The sequence below is a fragment of the Molossus molossus genome, unplaced genomic scaffold (assembly GCF_014108415.1).
Source record: "Molossus molossus isolate mMolMol1 unplaced genomic scaffold, mMolMol1.p scaffold_m16_p_7, whole genome shotgun sequence".
Classification (NCBI taxonomy): domain Eukaryota; kingdom Metazoa; phylum Chordata; class Mammalia; order Chiroptera; family Molossidae; genus Molossus; species Molossus molossus.
In genome coordinates, this window is record NW_023425401.1 from 91,453,080 (window position 1) to 91,467,487 (window position 14,408).

The window sequence follows — 14,408 nt, forward strand, 5'->3', positions numbered from 1 at the left end:
TTTTTTTTTAATCTTCACCCGAGGATACTTTTCCATCTATCTTCAGATAGAATGGGAGGGAGGGAGGAAAGGAAAGAGAGAGAGAGACAAACATCAGTGTGAGAGAGACCCATCCATTGGTTGCTGCATGACCCTGACCAGGGCCAGGACCAAACTGCAACCAAGGTTCATGCCCCTGACCGGAATCGAACCCCTGTCTCTGGTCTGCAGGCAGATGCTCTAACTGCTGAGCCAAACCAGCCAGGGTGCCCTCGTGGTATTTTTATAAACTGGAGCAGTGAAGTCTGAACTGGCAGAATAGAAATGAATGACCTTGTGGGGTCCACAGGTACAGCACAGCCAACATTTGTTTTGATTGTTGATTTCCACATCAAGTGGTTCAGGTTGTTACCAAACTTTCCTGCCTCTGTGTGATGGTCAGATTCAGTGTCCACAGTAGCCTTCGTGCAGGGATGGGAAAAAGAAAACTTGCTGCTTTACTCTGGCACCTGAAAATCATTCTCTTTCTAGCATGGAGTTGCCAGTGGGGAATTACTGAAGTAGCACTCTAGAGAATCCCCAGGGAGACCCCTCCATCTCCTGCCAAGCTAAACAAACCCTGCCCTTGCACTGTTCTGAATCACACCTCACTGCAGCTTCTTTCCTCCTTCCTGGCTCAGCGCAGGGCACCGCCTTACGGGAAAGTCCTGGGTTTCAGCAAGAGATGCATTTGAGGAGAAATGAACTGATGTAGGAAGGGGGAGTATCACTCAGTCATCTTTTAAGTAGAAAGGAAAAGGTCATCAGAGCCACATGGGGCCTGAGTTGGATTATTGTTGACTCGGCTTTGCTGTGACAAAGGGGCTGGCTCACCAGGTCCAGCACTGGACACTGCCAACCCCATCCAGCTGCTGACAGCCAAGCACAAAGAAACACATGCTCTGTGTACACAGATGGGTCTGCATGTCAGCGTGAGCCCATTTTTAGCCCTCACCCAGAAAGGGCGGCCCACAACATAGTAATTTAATTAAATTTGCCTCCCTCTATGGCCCACATATTTGACGAGGTTTGGGGGGGAAATGAATCTGGCTAAGGAACATTACCCTGCCGCTCTGGCACTGCCCCAGAGCTGAGCCGCAGTGCCATAAAGGGTCTCGCCATCCTGAATACAGCCCAGGGCATCTGTCTGCACTGCGGGCTCTCTGGCCAGGCTGACTGCTGGCACATCTGGCAAGGCAGCCTCTGAAAGCAGTTCGTCTCCATCACTAGGGCTCCCACCTCTTATTTTGCAGCAGCCTCAGCAAAGCCTCAGGAAAAACTAGAGCCACAGTATTAGCTCTGTCCGCTGATTTCAATGTGTAGAAGAAAGAGGCCAAATGAGAGGACCTCACCCCTCCACTGACACCACAGCCTCAGTAATAGTTATCACGCCAGTTTCAGCATTGGCCCACATCCCTGTACTTCTACCCTGGAAAATAATAGCTATTTAGACTTGAAATTGATTCCCCCTACTCTTGCTTCCAGCGAACTTATTACCATGTTTCATATCACAAATGCTTATCAGTTTCTGTCCTTTATTCCTGAGCTCAACCTGCACCCATACTCCAAACCCCACAGACCTCCTCCTGCCTCCCAGCCAGCCAGTGCTTGTCTTACATTGAGTTCAGCCCCTCCTCAGGAGGTACCTAAGCTTTTACTTCCTCTTGTCTTCTTCTTGTCCCAAGTGTGTACCCTGTCTTATCACTAACCTCTCATCTGTCTCTCGGCCTTTTATGTCCTAGGTCAGCAGTACCATGCCTGCTGGATAAGAGCATTCTCTTTGGTTAGCTTTCTCTCTCCCCACCAAAAGCACATCCTCCTGGCTGACTAAATCTCTCCTGCGTAATGATAGCAGCACCTCCGAGATAAAGGGAATTCTTTGGCACAGCTTGTCTCAGCACCAGCGGAACACAGGCTGTTGCTTAGGAGTGGGAATCATTAGAGTCAGGCCATTATTGGAGGGGACCGGTCTCTAGGGGTGCTAGCAGAAATTACCACTCCTTAATAGATGGAAACTCATTTGCTTGAACCTCCGCCCTCCTCTTTATTTCTCTGCATTCTCCACCTCCCTTCTTTTCCCGGGGAAAAGAGAAGTAACTCCACCCAATCCAAGATGGCAAATTTCTGCTAAATTAATTTGGTTAAAAGATATCCTTGGCTGAATAAGGCTGTTCTTTTAGACTATTTCTATTGGGACTTCGCTTGAAGTCTTCGTGAAGGAGACAGGACAGATTTTAATTAAATGTATATGATAAAATTATAGCCAGGGCCAGTTTGTTTCCCAAGAGAGGATTTGTTGAGACATTTACTAGCTTCTTAGACCCCTGTTTCAGAGCAGGCCTCTGAGTCAGCATGGGCCACCTGAGCTTTCCCAGTCCCAGGGAAGGCAAGGGAGTTTTGGAAGCAGAACTCCTGACTTCTCTGCTTCTCCAGTGGCCCTCTTGACCTTGAATGGACCTCTAACATAATCTAGTTCTGCAAGCCTTCCCCACACAGGGATGCATGTTCTTTACCTTATAGCTCTTCACTCTTGTAGGGAAGGGGAGGGCAGTGTAAACAACAAATGCTCCTTTTAATTTATAAGCTGTTTGGGCTGCCATAAGAGCTCCCATGCTCTAGAACACTTGTGGTTGAAGAGAAAGAAAAAGTTGCCTGATTCCTCAGTTCTAGCTGTTTGAATGAAGTCATGAGTGGGCACCATCTGTCTCAGAGCATTAAGCACAGATAAAGTGCTGGCACGAAAGGCCTTTCCCTTCTCTTCCTCCCTCCCTGGAAGCAAACTATAAGGGATTGCACCAAATTGCAAACTACAGGGGGCACTAATCACTTTGTAGTTTCTGTAAATGGCGCCCCCTGGGCTTGTAAATCATGGTGGGACCTGCTGGTGTTTGGTAATAGTGCTGGGTTGAGAGACCAGAGATCTGGTCTCTGCGTTATCAGCAATGTGACACTGGGAATGTCACATCTCCCTGGGCTTCATTTTCTTCGTAAATAGAATGAGGAGGTTCAACTAGATTTTCTAAACTAACTTGGAAGTTTCTTTAAGTTAGAAGTCACAAATGTCATTCTGTCCTCAGTGTCCATTGCCATCCCAAGGTCGACTAGCCTTGATAACATACCAATGATGTGAAGGTGCCCTCAGCTGACTTGATCCACTGAGAGAGCAGCTGTGGACTTAAAACAAGAATATGGAAGAGGGATTAAAGAAAGGGAAAGCTACCCTGCAGGCACCACAGCTGAAACAAGAAGAACATGGAATAGGCCGATTACTTCTTCTTCTTGTATTCTTATTTCTCTGTGTCTTGAGGACCTTTTTCTCACATACATATATACAACATACCCAGTAATGGCAATTACTTCTCTTTCAAGAGAAGTGAAATGAAATAAATGCAAACTTGCTTTGAGTTATCTCAGTCTGGCCGTATCCCTCCAAGTCCTTCTACCCATTTCTAATTTTAAAAATTGTCTTCCCTTTCCCTGGTTCCTTTAGCAGTCTCTTTCTTGGCCCTCCCTCCTTTCTTATTCCAGACTTTCCCAATTCATCCCCTTAAAGAGATAAATTGGAAAATATTATGTCATGTCAGAAGGAAGCCATTGTCAATTCGCACAGGCAGACACTACTAGGATAAAGTATTATCCTACTTCCTTTAAGTCCAGAAATTGTCTTCTTGCAATGGTAATAGATTATAACTTGTAATAACTGCAGTGGTGGGTTGCAGGAACAGCCTGCTAGTATCTGAGGCCTCAGCTTCACTTCTGGGACTGTGCTGGGCCTATTGTGAGGGATGCGCTAAGCATTCCTACAAATATGGCGGCACTGTCCAAGGAATGCCTCTGCGGAGAGCTGCCAATAATTCATTCAGGTCACATACAGGTGGAATCTGAGTAGAAGCTATCTGAATGATCTTAATGAACCTGGATGAGTGGGTAGGTAAAGGAAAGATGCCAGGGCCTTGAAGACTAGGATGAAGTAGCTCGAGGCCAGGAAACCAAACTTTGCACAGGGAACAGTTATGTGTGAAAGCCCTTCTCAGTCATCCTTGCTGACTCATTGAGCAGGCAGAGTGAGTGACTTATCTAGTGAAAAAATCAACGCCAGCACAGACTCGGGAAATCGGGGTTGAGACCTTAAAAGAACTGTTAGAGACTATAGATTAAGGACTTGCCTTGGAAGTGGAAATCGCCTGAGAACTGTTGGAATCAAGAGCCATCAGTCTTCTAGAATTTCTGAAATGCTTTTGCGGGATATCCTAAGATTGTACTTAAGTAGGGGTTGGGAGATCTGATGTAAGAATTAATTGGAGTATGCTTTTTATTAGTGGGAGTATAGGAAGGTGAGTGGGTATTAAAGAAACAAATAGATCAAGAACTGTTCCTTTGCTATTTAGTAATTAAGCTAAACTTTAGTAATTGTTCCAGTATTGTTCCTAGGTGCACAGAATGCATGCACCTGAGAGGCCGAGTACGCCTTCGGTCCACATAGTCTCCACACCTGGCATTAGAGTAGCCTTTCATCTCAGTGCTTTCCTGCTGTAGGTTCAGAAATCTGGATGGGATAAGCTAGAGAAGATACTGCCATCCTCTCAAATGCTGACACTGACAAGAGAGCTTCTCCCAGGGATATCCCCCACAGGCCTAGGCTTCATCTCTGACCCGCTGTCAGGGTTCGTGTGCACTAAACTCATGGTCAGCATTGTTTTTTATGGGAAGCATGATTTATATAACACTCTCTCTGGAATAAACAGTGAGTTGTACCCTCTCCCCACCCCTTATGGCCATGCCTTAATAGAAATGAGGGAGTATTCAGAGGAGCTGTGAATAAGCCTATCAGGATTAGATTATGGCCCTAAGGGCCGGTTGCTTCCCTCAAGCAGTGGACAGCCTCCAGCATAGGGAACAGGGCTGTTGTGGGTAGGGGATTTGGCCCAAGTACTGACAGCAAAGCTGGCATGTACCAGAGAATAAAAACTGTGATCAGCCTAAAAGCTAATTCTAGCCTCTCATTAGGAAATAAAGATGCAATCTTTCTTAGGCTTCTCTTAGAAAGTTGATCCTCCCTGATTTTCTCCTCTGTTCCATGCCATGAATTTCACACTTACAATCTTCCCCGATCCAGGGTCCAGCCAGCCTTTTGCTAGGGCAGAAAAATCTCCCTGGCATTCCTCTTTAACTGCATTGCACACCCTCAGCCTGTGTATCTGCTATATAGCTCTACTCTGCTGTCATTTGCTCAAGTTATGATTTTTTTTCCTGCTTTTCTTTTTTTCCAAGCCTTCCAATACTGCTTTAAAGCCCCAACAGCCCTTATTTCTTCTGCCTCCTGGTGCCTCTGCCCTTCCCACCCACTACCCTTGGTAAGGCACCCTGGTAGAGAAAAAGGGGTAGGTGGAGAATACTTTAGAAAGGTTACCCTCTTGGCCCTGGCCAGTTTGGCTCAGCGGTTAAAACGCTTTAATCGGCCTGAGGTCCAGAGAGACCCGGGTTCGGTTCCCGCTAAGGGCACGTACTTCGGTTGCAGTTTGTCCCCGGCCCTGGTTGGTCGTGCGGGTGGCAGCCACTTGATGTGTCCCTTCACGTCGATGTTTCTTTCTCTCTCTCTCTCCCTTCCTCTCTCTCCCTCCCACTCTATCTGTACAAAAAATGGAAAAATATACTCGGGTGAGGATTAAAAAAAAAAAAAGAAAGGTTACCCTCTTGGTAAGGGACCAAGGCTTCCTAGGTAGATGTATATTGTCCCAGCCTTCAGCTTGTGCACTAACAGCAGCAGCAGCTTTCCTTTCTTCCTGCTCACCACAAGGAAAGATAATCTGTTCCTAGACACAATGCCTCGGGTCACACTAGAGCTGGGTTAGGAAACAGAGCACAGGGCAGTATCTTCCTAGGAAGAAAAGTATATAGCCCATCTTTCCCACAGTGCTTGGGTTTATAGATCCCACTGTCCCACTGTCCCTGACTTCTGGATAATCATACTTCATCTCTGAAATAGCTCAGTTAGCCTTTTTTTCTCTCTTTGGGTTTGGATGAGATTCAAGAATAAACGTGGTGATGAGGACTGGGCAGTTGGCCTATCCCCTTAAGTATATCATGAAATAACTAACTACCAACTATTTATCATTACTATATGATGTCACTGTTGTGTGATTTTATATAATTTCAATTCTCACAGTAGCCTATGAAGTAGTGAGGTAGATTCTAATATTATGTCCATTTTACAGACAAAGATACTGAGTATATTTCAAAAGTCACACATCTAGTAAGTGATGGAGCTGGGATACAACCCAGGAAGACTGGGTCTAGGTCTACTTTAAAGTACTGTGCTGCTGTTGCCCTGGCCGGTTTGGCTCAGCGGTTAGAGAGTCGGCCTGCAGTCTGGAGATACCCGGGTTCAGTTCCCGCTAAGGGCACGTACCTCGATTACAGTTTGTCCCCGGCCCTGCTTGGGTGGTGCAGGTGGCAACACTCGATGTGTCCCTTTCACGTTGATGTTTCTCTCTCTCTCTCTCCCTCCCACTCTATCTGAACAAAATATGGAAAAATGTCCTCGGGTGAGGAAAATAAATAAATAAAGTACTGTGCTTTATTGCTTTGCAGATATGTATGTTCCACTGGTCTGCTCCTGAATTCTTTATCCCTGCTCCAAGAAGCAATTTACTTCATTTTAATTTAGAGCAAAGACAAAAACAACCTTAATCCACTGCCCAAACCATTCTTCCCTCTGAGGGGAAGGGTACTTTCCACACGGATGGGGACCAAGAGAGGTGCTTTGAGACAAAAGCTGTCTTGCAGTTTCGCTGAGGCAGGATTTAGAAATGGCGTGAACGGTGCCTGTATTAGCCAATGGCATAGAGCACTGAGTGTCAATAGAGGAGATAAAATCAGACATATGTTTGGATATAAATGTTCTCTCCCCCCACCCCTCTCTAGTCGTAAGTCCCTGCTGCTTTGTTGCAATAAAATGTTAGAGCATTAATTGTGGACTTGGGCCCCCTGAGGTAGTAGCCTGCCTGGGCTGAGTAAGGCCCCCTCAGCCCTTTCCCAGTCTCTTCTATCTCCTCTGAATGAAGCCAGAGCTCTACTACTAATGGCCATGGACTCTGGACCTCACCCAGTCAGTTGCTGGCCTCAGTACATGTTAAACAGCCATGATAAAGCTAGTGTCTCTAGGCCTCAGAAACTAGCCTGTCTGCTCTGCCTTCACTAAGAAGAGGATGCAGCATTGCACTGAAGAAAAGTCCCTGGAGCAGATGCTGGGAATGACAACTCAGAGTGGCACTTACAGAGCTAGGGCTGGGGTAAATATAGCGGAGGGAAGGAGTTAAGGAGACCGCCAGAGTCTGACTGTAGAACCAAATGGAAACCACTCTGCTCTGCAGAACTTGACCTGATAGGTGCTTTAACACCTTTGTCAGTCTTCTCCGCAAACATCCAAGGCAGGAAGAAGGCCAAGCTGCCTTATCTACTTCACCCTTTCCCTAGCAGCCGTCACCCTTTGGGATCCTGCGATTTCTGTGTGCCACTGAACCTGAGAATCAGGAAGCTCTTTCATGCACTGCTGAGAATCTAGCTCCATAGTGAGCGCACAGTTGCCCTTGGGCCAGCTGTGGGGCCCCTGTGGTTATAATTCTGGGCAGGCCTTGGAGGGCCGCAGAGCCAGTTCTGAAGGAGATCAAGCAGCTCTAAGAGGAAGGAGAAGAGAACACAGGTATCTGTAAGAATGTCCCATTTTCACTACTTACTGGATAAGAAAAGAAATGTATTCTTGATAGCCAGTAAGGGCCTGAGTGAGAGTACATTTGGCTTGGGAGTCAAGAGACCTGAGTTTCAGTCCTACCTCTTCCACTAACTAGAATGGTGACCTTGAATATATCTTTCAGTTTCTCTGGGGTTTGGTTTTCTGGATGGTAAAATGTGAAGGGATTAGACTAAATGATTTTTTATGGCCTTTAAAAAATTCTATAATGAAAATTCTCTAACAGCATAGAATCAGCAGCAGTCTCTTCCTCTAATGTGTTGCTAAAATGAGCCCCCTGAAGTGCTACCAACCCATGTTCCTTTCTCAGGTAACAAACCCTACAGCCTGGCCAAGCTCTAGGATGAGTCACTAACACAACATTAAAGGCTGCTCTTTCAGTGCTTGTGGGACTCTTCTGAAGAGCTGTCCCAAGTGCCTGCTGCAAAGGAGGGTTGCTGCTCTAAAAGCTGAAATGGTGCTCAGGTCAAGGAACAGGCTCAGTGAGGAAAGGAACTACCCCCTTCGAGCTCTGAGAACATTTATACCCAGGAACCAAACATCTCAGTCTCCCCCAACTCCTCTGAAGTTCCTTCTGGAAAACACTTCTTCCTCAGATTCCAAGACCTAAATTTGCTCAGTCCTCACGACAAATGTATCTGTTCTTAGGGCTCTTTCCCACGAATGTTTTAGGCCTATTTTTCTACCTCTCCTCTCAGACCTTTGTTCAGCCACAAACCCTTTCTTATTCCAGAGATACTGCATAATTCCCTGGCTTCCCAAATAGCTGTCAAAAAAGGGGGGGGGGCGGTGTTAGGAAATTTCTGCAGCCGCAATTTCCACAATTGCCTCTGAAACTGTTCTAAACAGCCTAAGTTGTATCATGTGAAACAAGGAAAGGGGGTGAGTTCTTGCTTTTTCAAGTGGCCCTAGCCAAGTCCCACCCTTGACTCTGCCGCAGTTTTCTCTTATTGGAGGTAGGAAGCCTAGAAACATCAGTGGCAGTTTCTAACTGTGTGCCCAGGCATATATGCTTCCACAAACACTGATTCCCAGAAATGGTGTATAGACACCCAGGAGGATTAAGAATTGGCCCTTTCTTAGCCATTTCTTAGCCAACTGCTGCAAAGTGCTGCCTGCCTCTCTCCCTGTTCAGTGCCAGAGAGATCACACCCACTCAGTCCGGGTTCCCTGCATTAGTATAAACACTAGCGCTGAAGAGACGCAGGGTCCCAGTTCGTGCAGCCTCCCTAGACATCATACTCAGTAGCATCAGGAGACAGACACCCACCATCACAATACATGTTTGACTATTTAACACCCAGAGAACCGAAGCAACACTGCCTGTGGGAAATTTAAGCCAAACAACAATTATTGCAGACCTCTTAAATCCAGATCCCCCAGGGTCCCTGGGTAGAACTGGTGCTGCCTGAGCAGCTTCTGCTGAGGTGGCATTTACCTTCTGGCCAGGCCCCAGGAGCTGAAGCTGACCCATTTCCCCTGCTTTTCCAGGGCATAAGGAATTTGATTCTACCCCCAACAAAGCCAGGGACTAACACACTTAGATCATGGAAGGTGCACTAGAATCTGGGCACTTTTATTTAAACTAAGGAAAGGTTGTTGACAGCTTTAGCATTTTCCCATACTTCAGAAAAATTTAACATTGTTTTCTCCTCCCACCTTACCTCTCCCCTCCCTTTGCTTTTTTTCTTTAAATAGAAATGACTTCCGTCAGTGCTCATAAGAATTTGTAAGTTCAGGGTCTTACTCAAGTTAACCCTTTGGGAACATTGAATTAAAAATTGAACAATATTTATTAAAATACAAAAATACACTTTCTCACATTACAATCAGTGTTCTTTTGTTGACATTCCCCCCACCCACCCCAACCCCTTTCAAATCTGAACCCTTTATTTCCTTTTAAAGCTAAAATAATAAATGAAAGAAGTTACAGCATTAAATGGACCAGAATAACAGAGATCTCTGCCTTCCCCATCCATGCCCACCCTTTACCTTCCACCTCCTCCTGAGGTAGGCCTGGGAGAGGGAAGCCTTTCCCCCGTTGTGCTACATCCAACAGGACTCCATGCAGAACTTATGTGTACATGTGTATCACTTTTGTTTTTTCTGTGGATTTCACATATTTTTTGTGAACCATCCTGGTTGGGAAAGGCTTCATTTTACTTTAAATGAGCCTGTGTCCTTGCTCGCTCTCCTTTTTCTTATCTACTCATGTTCTGTCCCCTCCCATCACAACAACCAGTTGACATCAGCTGTAATAATCCCTAATGAATCAGCATTTAGAATAGTCACCAAATCACAAGCCGGAGAAAAGCTTCCACTCCCCCAAGCTCCCCACCCCCAGCCTCTTCCCTCTCCACTTTAAAACAAACAAAACCATTTTCAAAAATCATAAAATGCCATTATTGTCTACAATCATTTGTCAGATACTGGGAACAACAGGTGGACATGGCAACAATGCTAATTTATGGCCTCCTGTGAATACATTCTCCCTGCTTCTGCTCTCCCTTCCCACCCCCCCTCTGTTGCCGCACCCACTTCAGGGGCCTCCTCCTCCTCATGGGAAACCCTGAATATAGACACATGCCTCGCACAGATTGGGTTAAGCCCAACTGCAGGAATCTGGTGCACTGTGAAAGCATTTGACTGAGAGCTACACCAGCTCTCTTCCTTCTCTGCTCCTTCCTGAAGCGCTCTATCAGGCGGGGCACACGTGTGTCCCAGTGCATAAACCAAGGAGACTTGTGCACATGGACAGTTATAAAGACTCAGCCCCTTTAAGGATTCATTTGAATTTTGGTGGTTTTCCTATTTAAAATACATTTACAGATCTATCTTCCACTTGGCCTTTGAAGAAAAAAATTATTGCCTCTCAACATTTTAGCACAGTACAAATTCTTGGTGCTTTTTTTTTTTTTGTATTTTTTTTTTAATAAGATAAATCTGCAAAGACAGCTCTCAGCTTAAGAAAGGTGTCTATAGAAATGGATATTCCTGTATCCTTTAGAGCATCTTCTAAAAAAAATGACAGATTCATTCTACCCCCACCCCCATCCCTCAGCAGCCCACACCCTACCTCTTTACGGATATTTGTTGATGTCTTAGTTTGTTTTATCTTAGCAGTTTCAATCTTATACCAGAAAGCCCTTCTGGCAACATAGCAAGTTGGCTTGTGGCCTCTACCCCACATCATTCCCGAGAACCCCACTCCCTGTTTAAATAGAACTTACAAATTAGAAAATAGTTTTGTTTTGATTTTTTTGTTTTTAAATTTTAATATAATCTGTTTCTTTTACCAGCCCATAGATTTAATATATAAGCATATACAAGAAAAAGTCTCACCCCACTCTGTACAAAAGTTGCTTTTTTTTTTTTTTTTTGTGCATTCTATTGCATTTTATAAGTTTTTTGGGGGAGGGGGAGTCATATTTGAGTTTCCTGTACCTTGTCCTTAGTATGGGTCTGAATTATATAAGGTTCAGAGATAGTGGTGACTGTGGGGTGCAGAGAGTTCCCCAGGCTGTTTTCTGTCCAGTGGGCCCCATGTGCTGGTTTGTAGGTGTTGTAGTTAATATGGTCATGAATTGTGGGCAGCACTACTGCCCCCTCACCTGATACACCGGATGGAGCGGCTGTTGCTGCTGAGGATGCCGTTGCTGGGATGTCTTCATCCACTTGGATAATCTCAACTGTTCGGGCGGCTGTGACTGTACTCCTCTGCTGGTGCCGCTTACGAAGTTTATAGAAGACAATCAACATGGCGGCAGCTAGCAGAGTCACTGCCACGAAGCAGCCAATGATGATCTTGGTGGTCTTCATGACTTCATCCAGGCTGGTCTGCATCTTGTCATTGGTGTCTGTCGCGGGTACTGCCACCTGCTTGGGCACACGGGTGGTCTGAATGAGCACCGTGGTAGAGGTGGTATATGCCGGCTGGTAACCAGTGGACGTGGTAGGAACAAGCTTGTATTTGCGTGTTGTATCCTCAGGCGAGATCTCAGTGGTCTCCACTGTGACCGTGGTGAAGAAGCTATAGTTGGAGGTGTTGAGCTCGGCCGTGCTCACATTGAGGTAGGCCGAGGCATTGGAGTTGCCTGCCACGTTGGTCACCATGCACGTGTATACCCCAGTGTCTGAGAGCAGCACGTAGGAAAAGTTCAAGGTGCCATCATTGAGGACAGAGATCCGGGGGTGGCGGGAGGCGTGGCTAAGCACTGTTCCATTGGGCAGCAACCACTTCACAGAGGACATAGGGGGAGTCCGACACTTAAGTTCCGCCATCCGACCCTCAGAGATATTGAGGTCCCGAGGTGCATCCATGATGAAGGGGGCAGAGCACTGGAAGGAGGCCTGGTCCACCTCCACCAGGTAGCGGCCTCGCATGTGCAGGGGAGCATGACAGCGGCCACAGCAGGTGGAATTGGTGGGTATATACTCCCGAAGCCACCACGCTAGCCACAGAATGTCACAATCACAGTTCCAAGGATTGTGGTGTAGGTGCAACTCCACCAAATACCTCAGTGGGGTGAAGAGGTCATGGGGCAGAGAAGAGAGGTTATTGTGGGCCAAGTTGAGTTCCACAAGTGAGGCCAGACCATCAAAAGCATTCCGCTCAATCAAGCTGACCTGTGAGTTCATGACCCATAGCTTCTTGAGGGAGCTTAGGCCATGGAAGGAGCCAGGCCTGATTTCAGGGAAGTGGTTCCCTGACATCTCCAGCTCCTCCAGCCCCACCAGGGGGGTGAGATTAGGCATATCTTTAATGTTACACATGCCCAAGTTCAGGTACTTGAGGTTGAACAACCCCTCAAAAGCCCCCTCAGAGATATACTCCAGCTTCTTGAGCTCTCCCAAGTCCAGGCGCATGAGGGAGGGCACCCGGTTGAAGGCATAAGAGGGGATGCTTTCTATGGGGTTGTTTCGCAGCCAGAGCTCCCGCAGCTTGGACAGATACTCAAAGGCCCCACTGGGGATGACTGTCAGCCAGTTGTCAAACAGCTCCAGGGTGTTGAGGCTGGCTAGGCCATTGAAGGCCCCCACCTCAATCTGCCGGATGGAGTTCCTGCCCAGCTGCAGGACCTCCAGGTGGTGGAGGTGTCGGAAAGTGTCGGCCTGGATCATCTGGATATTGTTTTCCATGAGGTTGAGGTACCGGGTGTTGGAGGGAATACCCTGGGGGACCTCAGAGAGACCCCGGCGGGTGCACACCACCTTGCTGAACTGGTTACTGCACGAACAGACAGACGGGCAGTTTTGGGGCCCGGCGGAGGCGGCAGCAGCGATGGCTGCACACAGAATCCACACTTGCGCGGTGAGGTAGACGACCGGGAGCAGGACGGCATTCCAGGTGTGGTGCACAGTTACCTGCCACAAGAGCTTCATGGTGTGGCACGTTCATAATTCACCATCGCCTGGGATTTTGGCTCGGAAAGGAGAACCAGCCCTACCCCGGCTTAAGTGAGCTAGGAGCGCCTCTTTCCATCTGGAGAAGGAGGTGGGGAGGGGCGATTAGAGAGACGGAGCAGATCTGCCAGAAATATGCCAAACTCTAGAGTGGCCCCTCGGCTCCCAGCCCCCTCAAGGCAAGCCCTCGCAAAGCTGAGACTTTCTCCCCCCCACTGCAGCCATCCCCACCCAATTATTCGTTGTCACCTACCTCGGAAGGGAGGAATTGGCGTGGTGTCCTTAAGCGGTCTCCCCAAGAGCTGGCCACCTCGTTCCCATTCTTACTTCTTAGTTGTAATTAACAAAAGGGGAAAGTAGAGGGGGCGGGGAGGGGGGAGGGGAGGGGGAGACAAAATGGCTTCTAGTAAATCCAGAGCCGGCTACGCCGGAGCAGCGGAGTTGAGGCTCCGGGGAGAGGAGAGCCAAGGCCCGGCGGGCTATGCAGGTGCATGCCCCCCCCTCAGCCTGAGGAGTGGCGCCACCAGCGCTTCCCGGCTTTGTCCTTGGACCCTGGCACCGGCTTGCACCAGCCTAGGGGGAAGCCGCTTCATGCCGGAGTGTGCTCCGGCGCCCCCAGCCCGCTCCCGGGGCTGCGCCCAGGCGGGAGTGAGGGGGCGCCTGCAGCCTCCCAGGCCGCGCGCTCGCTGGCTGCTGCGCTGCCCGCTCTCCTTGTGGCAGCCGCTCCAGCAGCGGCGACTGATGCAGTCGTTAGCTCGCGGGGCTGCGAGAGTTAAGAGGCGGTGTCGGGGCTCCTGCACCCTCCCCAGACACACACCCCCTTCTTTCCTCGCCTCTTATGGGTTAAAGAGACACAGTCTGGGTCGGCTTTCCCAGTCCGCTGTCTGCGGGAGCGAGGAGCAGTAATCCGGCCAGCCCCCTGAGGGGCAGCGGCGTGGAAGATGCGCCCGGACCAGATCCGCCTGCGGGAGAAGCGCACGGCCGCCGGGGCGCGCAGGCCCCTTCGGGGAGTCCGGGGGCGGGCTCGGGGCGGGCGGCAGCGGCCGCAGCCCCGGGCAGCGCGTAACTGCCCGCCGCAGCCGGGCCCGGCGCGCCTCCGGCTCTGGCTCTGTGCAAAGCGAACGAGTTCGGGGCTTCGGCTCTCGGCGCCTTCAGTGGCTGCGCTGCCCGCGAACTGCTGCGGCGGCCCGAGCGCTGGCGGCGGCGGCGGCGTGAGCAGCGGGGGTCGCGGCTGCGG

General features: G+C 48.7%; 2 protein-coding genes across 3 annotated transcripts in view; one reads left to right on the forward strand and one right to left on the reverse strand.

Annotated features, from left to right (window-relative positions):
• Positions 1–14,408, forward strand: part of SND1 (staphylococcal nuclease and tudor domain containing 1) — a 475,051-nt gene that overhangs the window by 398,134 nt on the left and 62,509 nt on the right. The gene's annotated exons all lie outside the window — the stretch shown is intronic.
• Positions 9,543–13,920, reverse strand: LRRC4 (leucine rich repeat containing 4). The gene is made up of 2 exons (XM_036247543.1): positions 13,425–13,920; positions 9,543–13,250 (listed from the first exon to the last, which is right to left on the reverse strand). The coding sequence occupies exon 2, from the start codon at positions 13,148–13,150 to the stop codon at positions 11,192–11,194; it is 1,959 nt and encodes a 652-aa protein (XP_036103436.1). The 5' UTR covers positions 13,151–13,250; positions 13,425–13,920; the 3' UTR covers positions 9,543–11,191.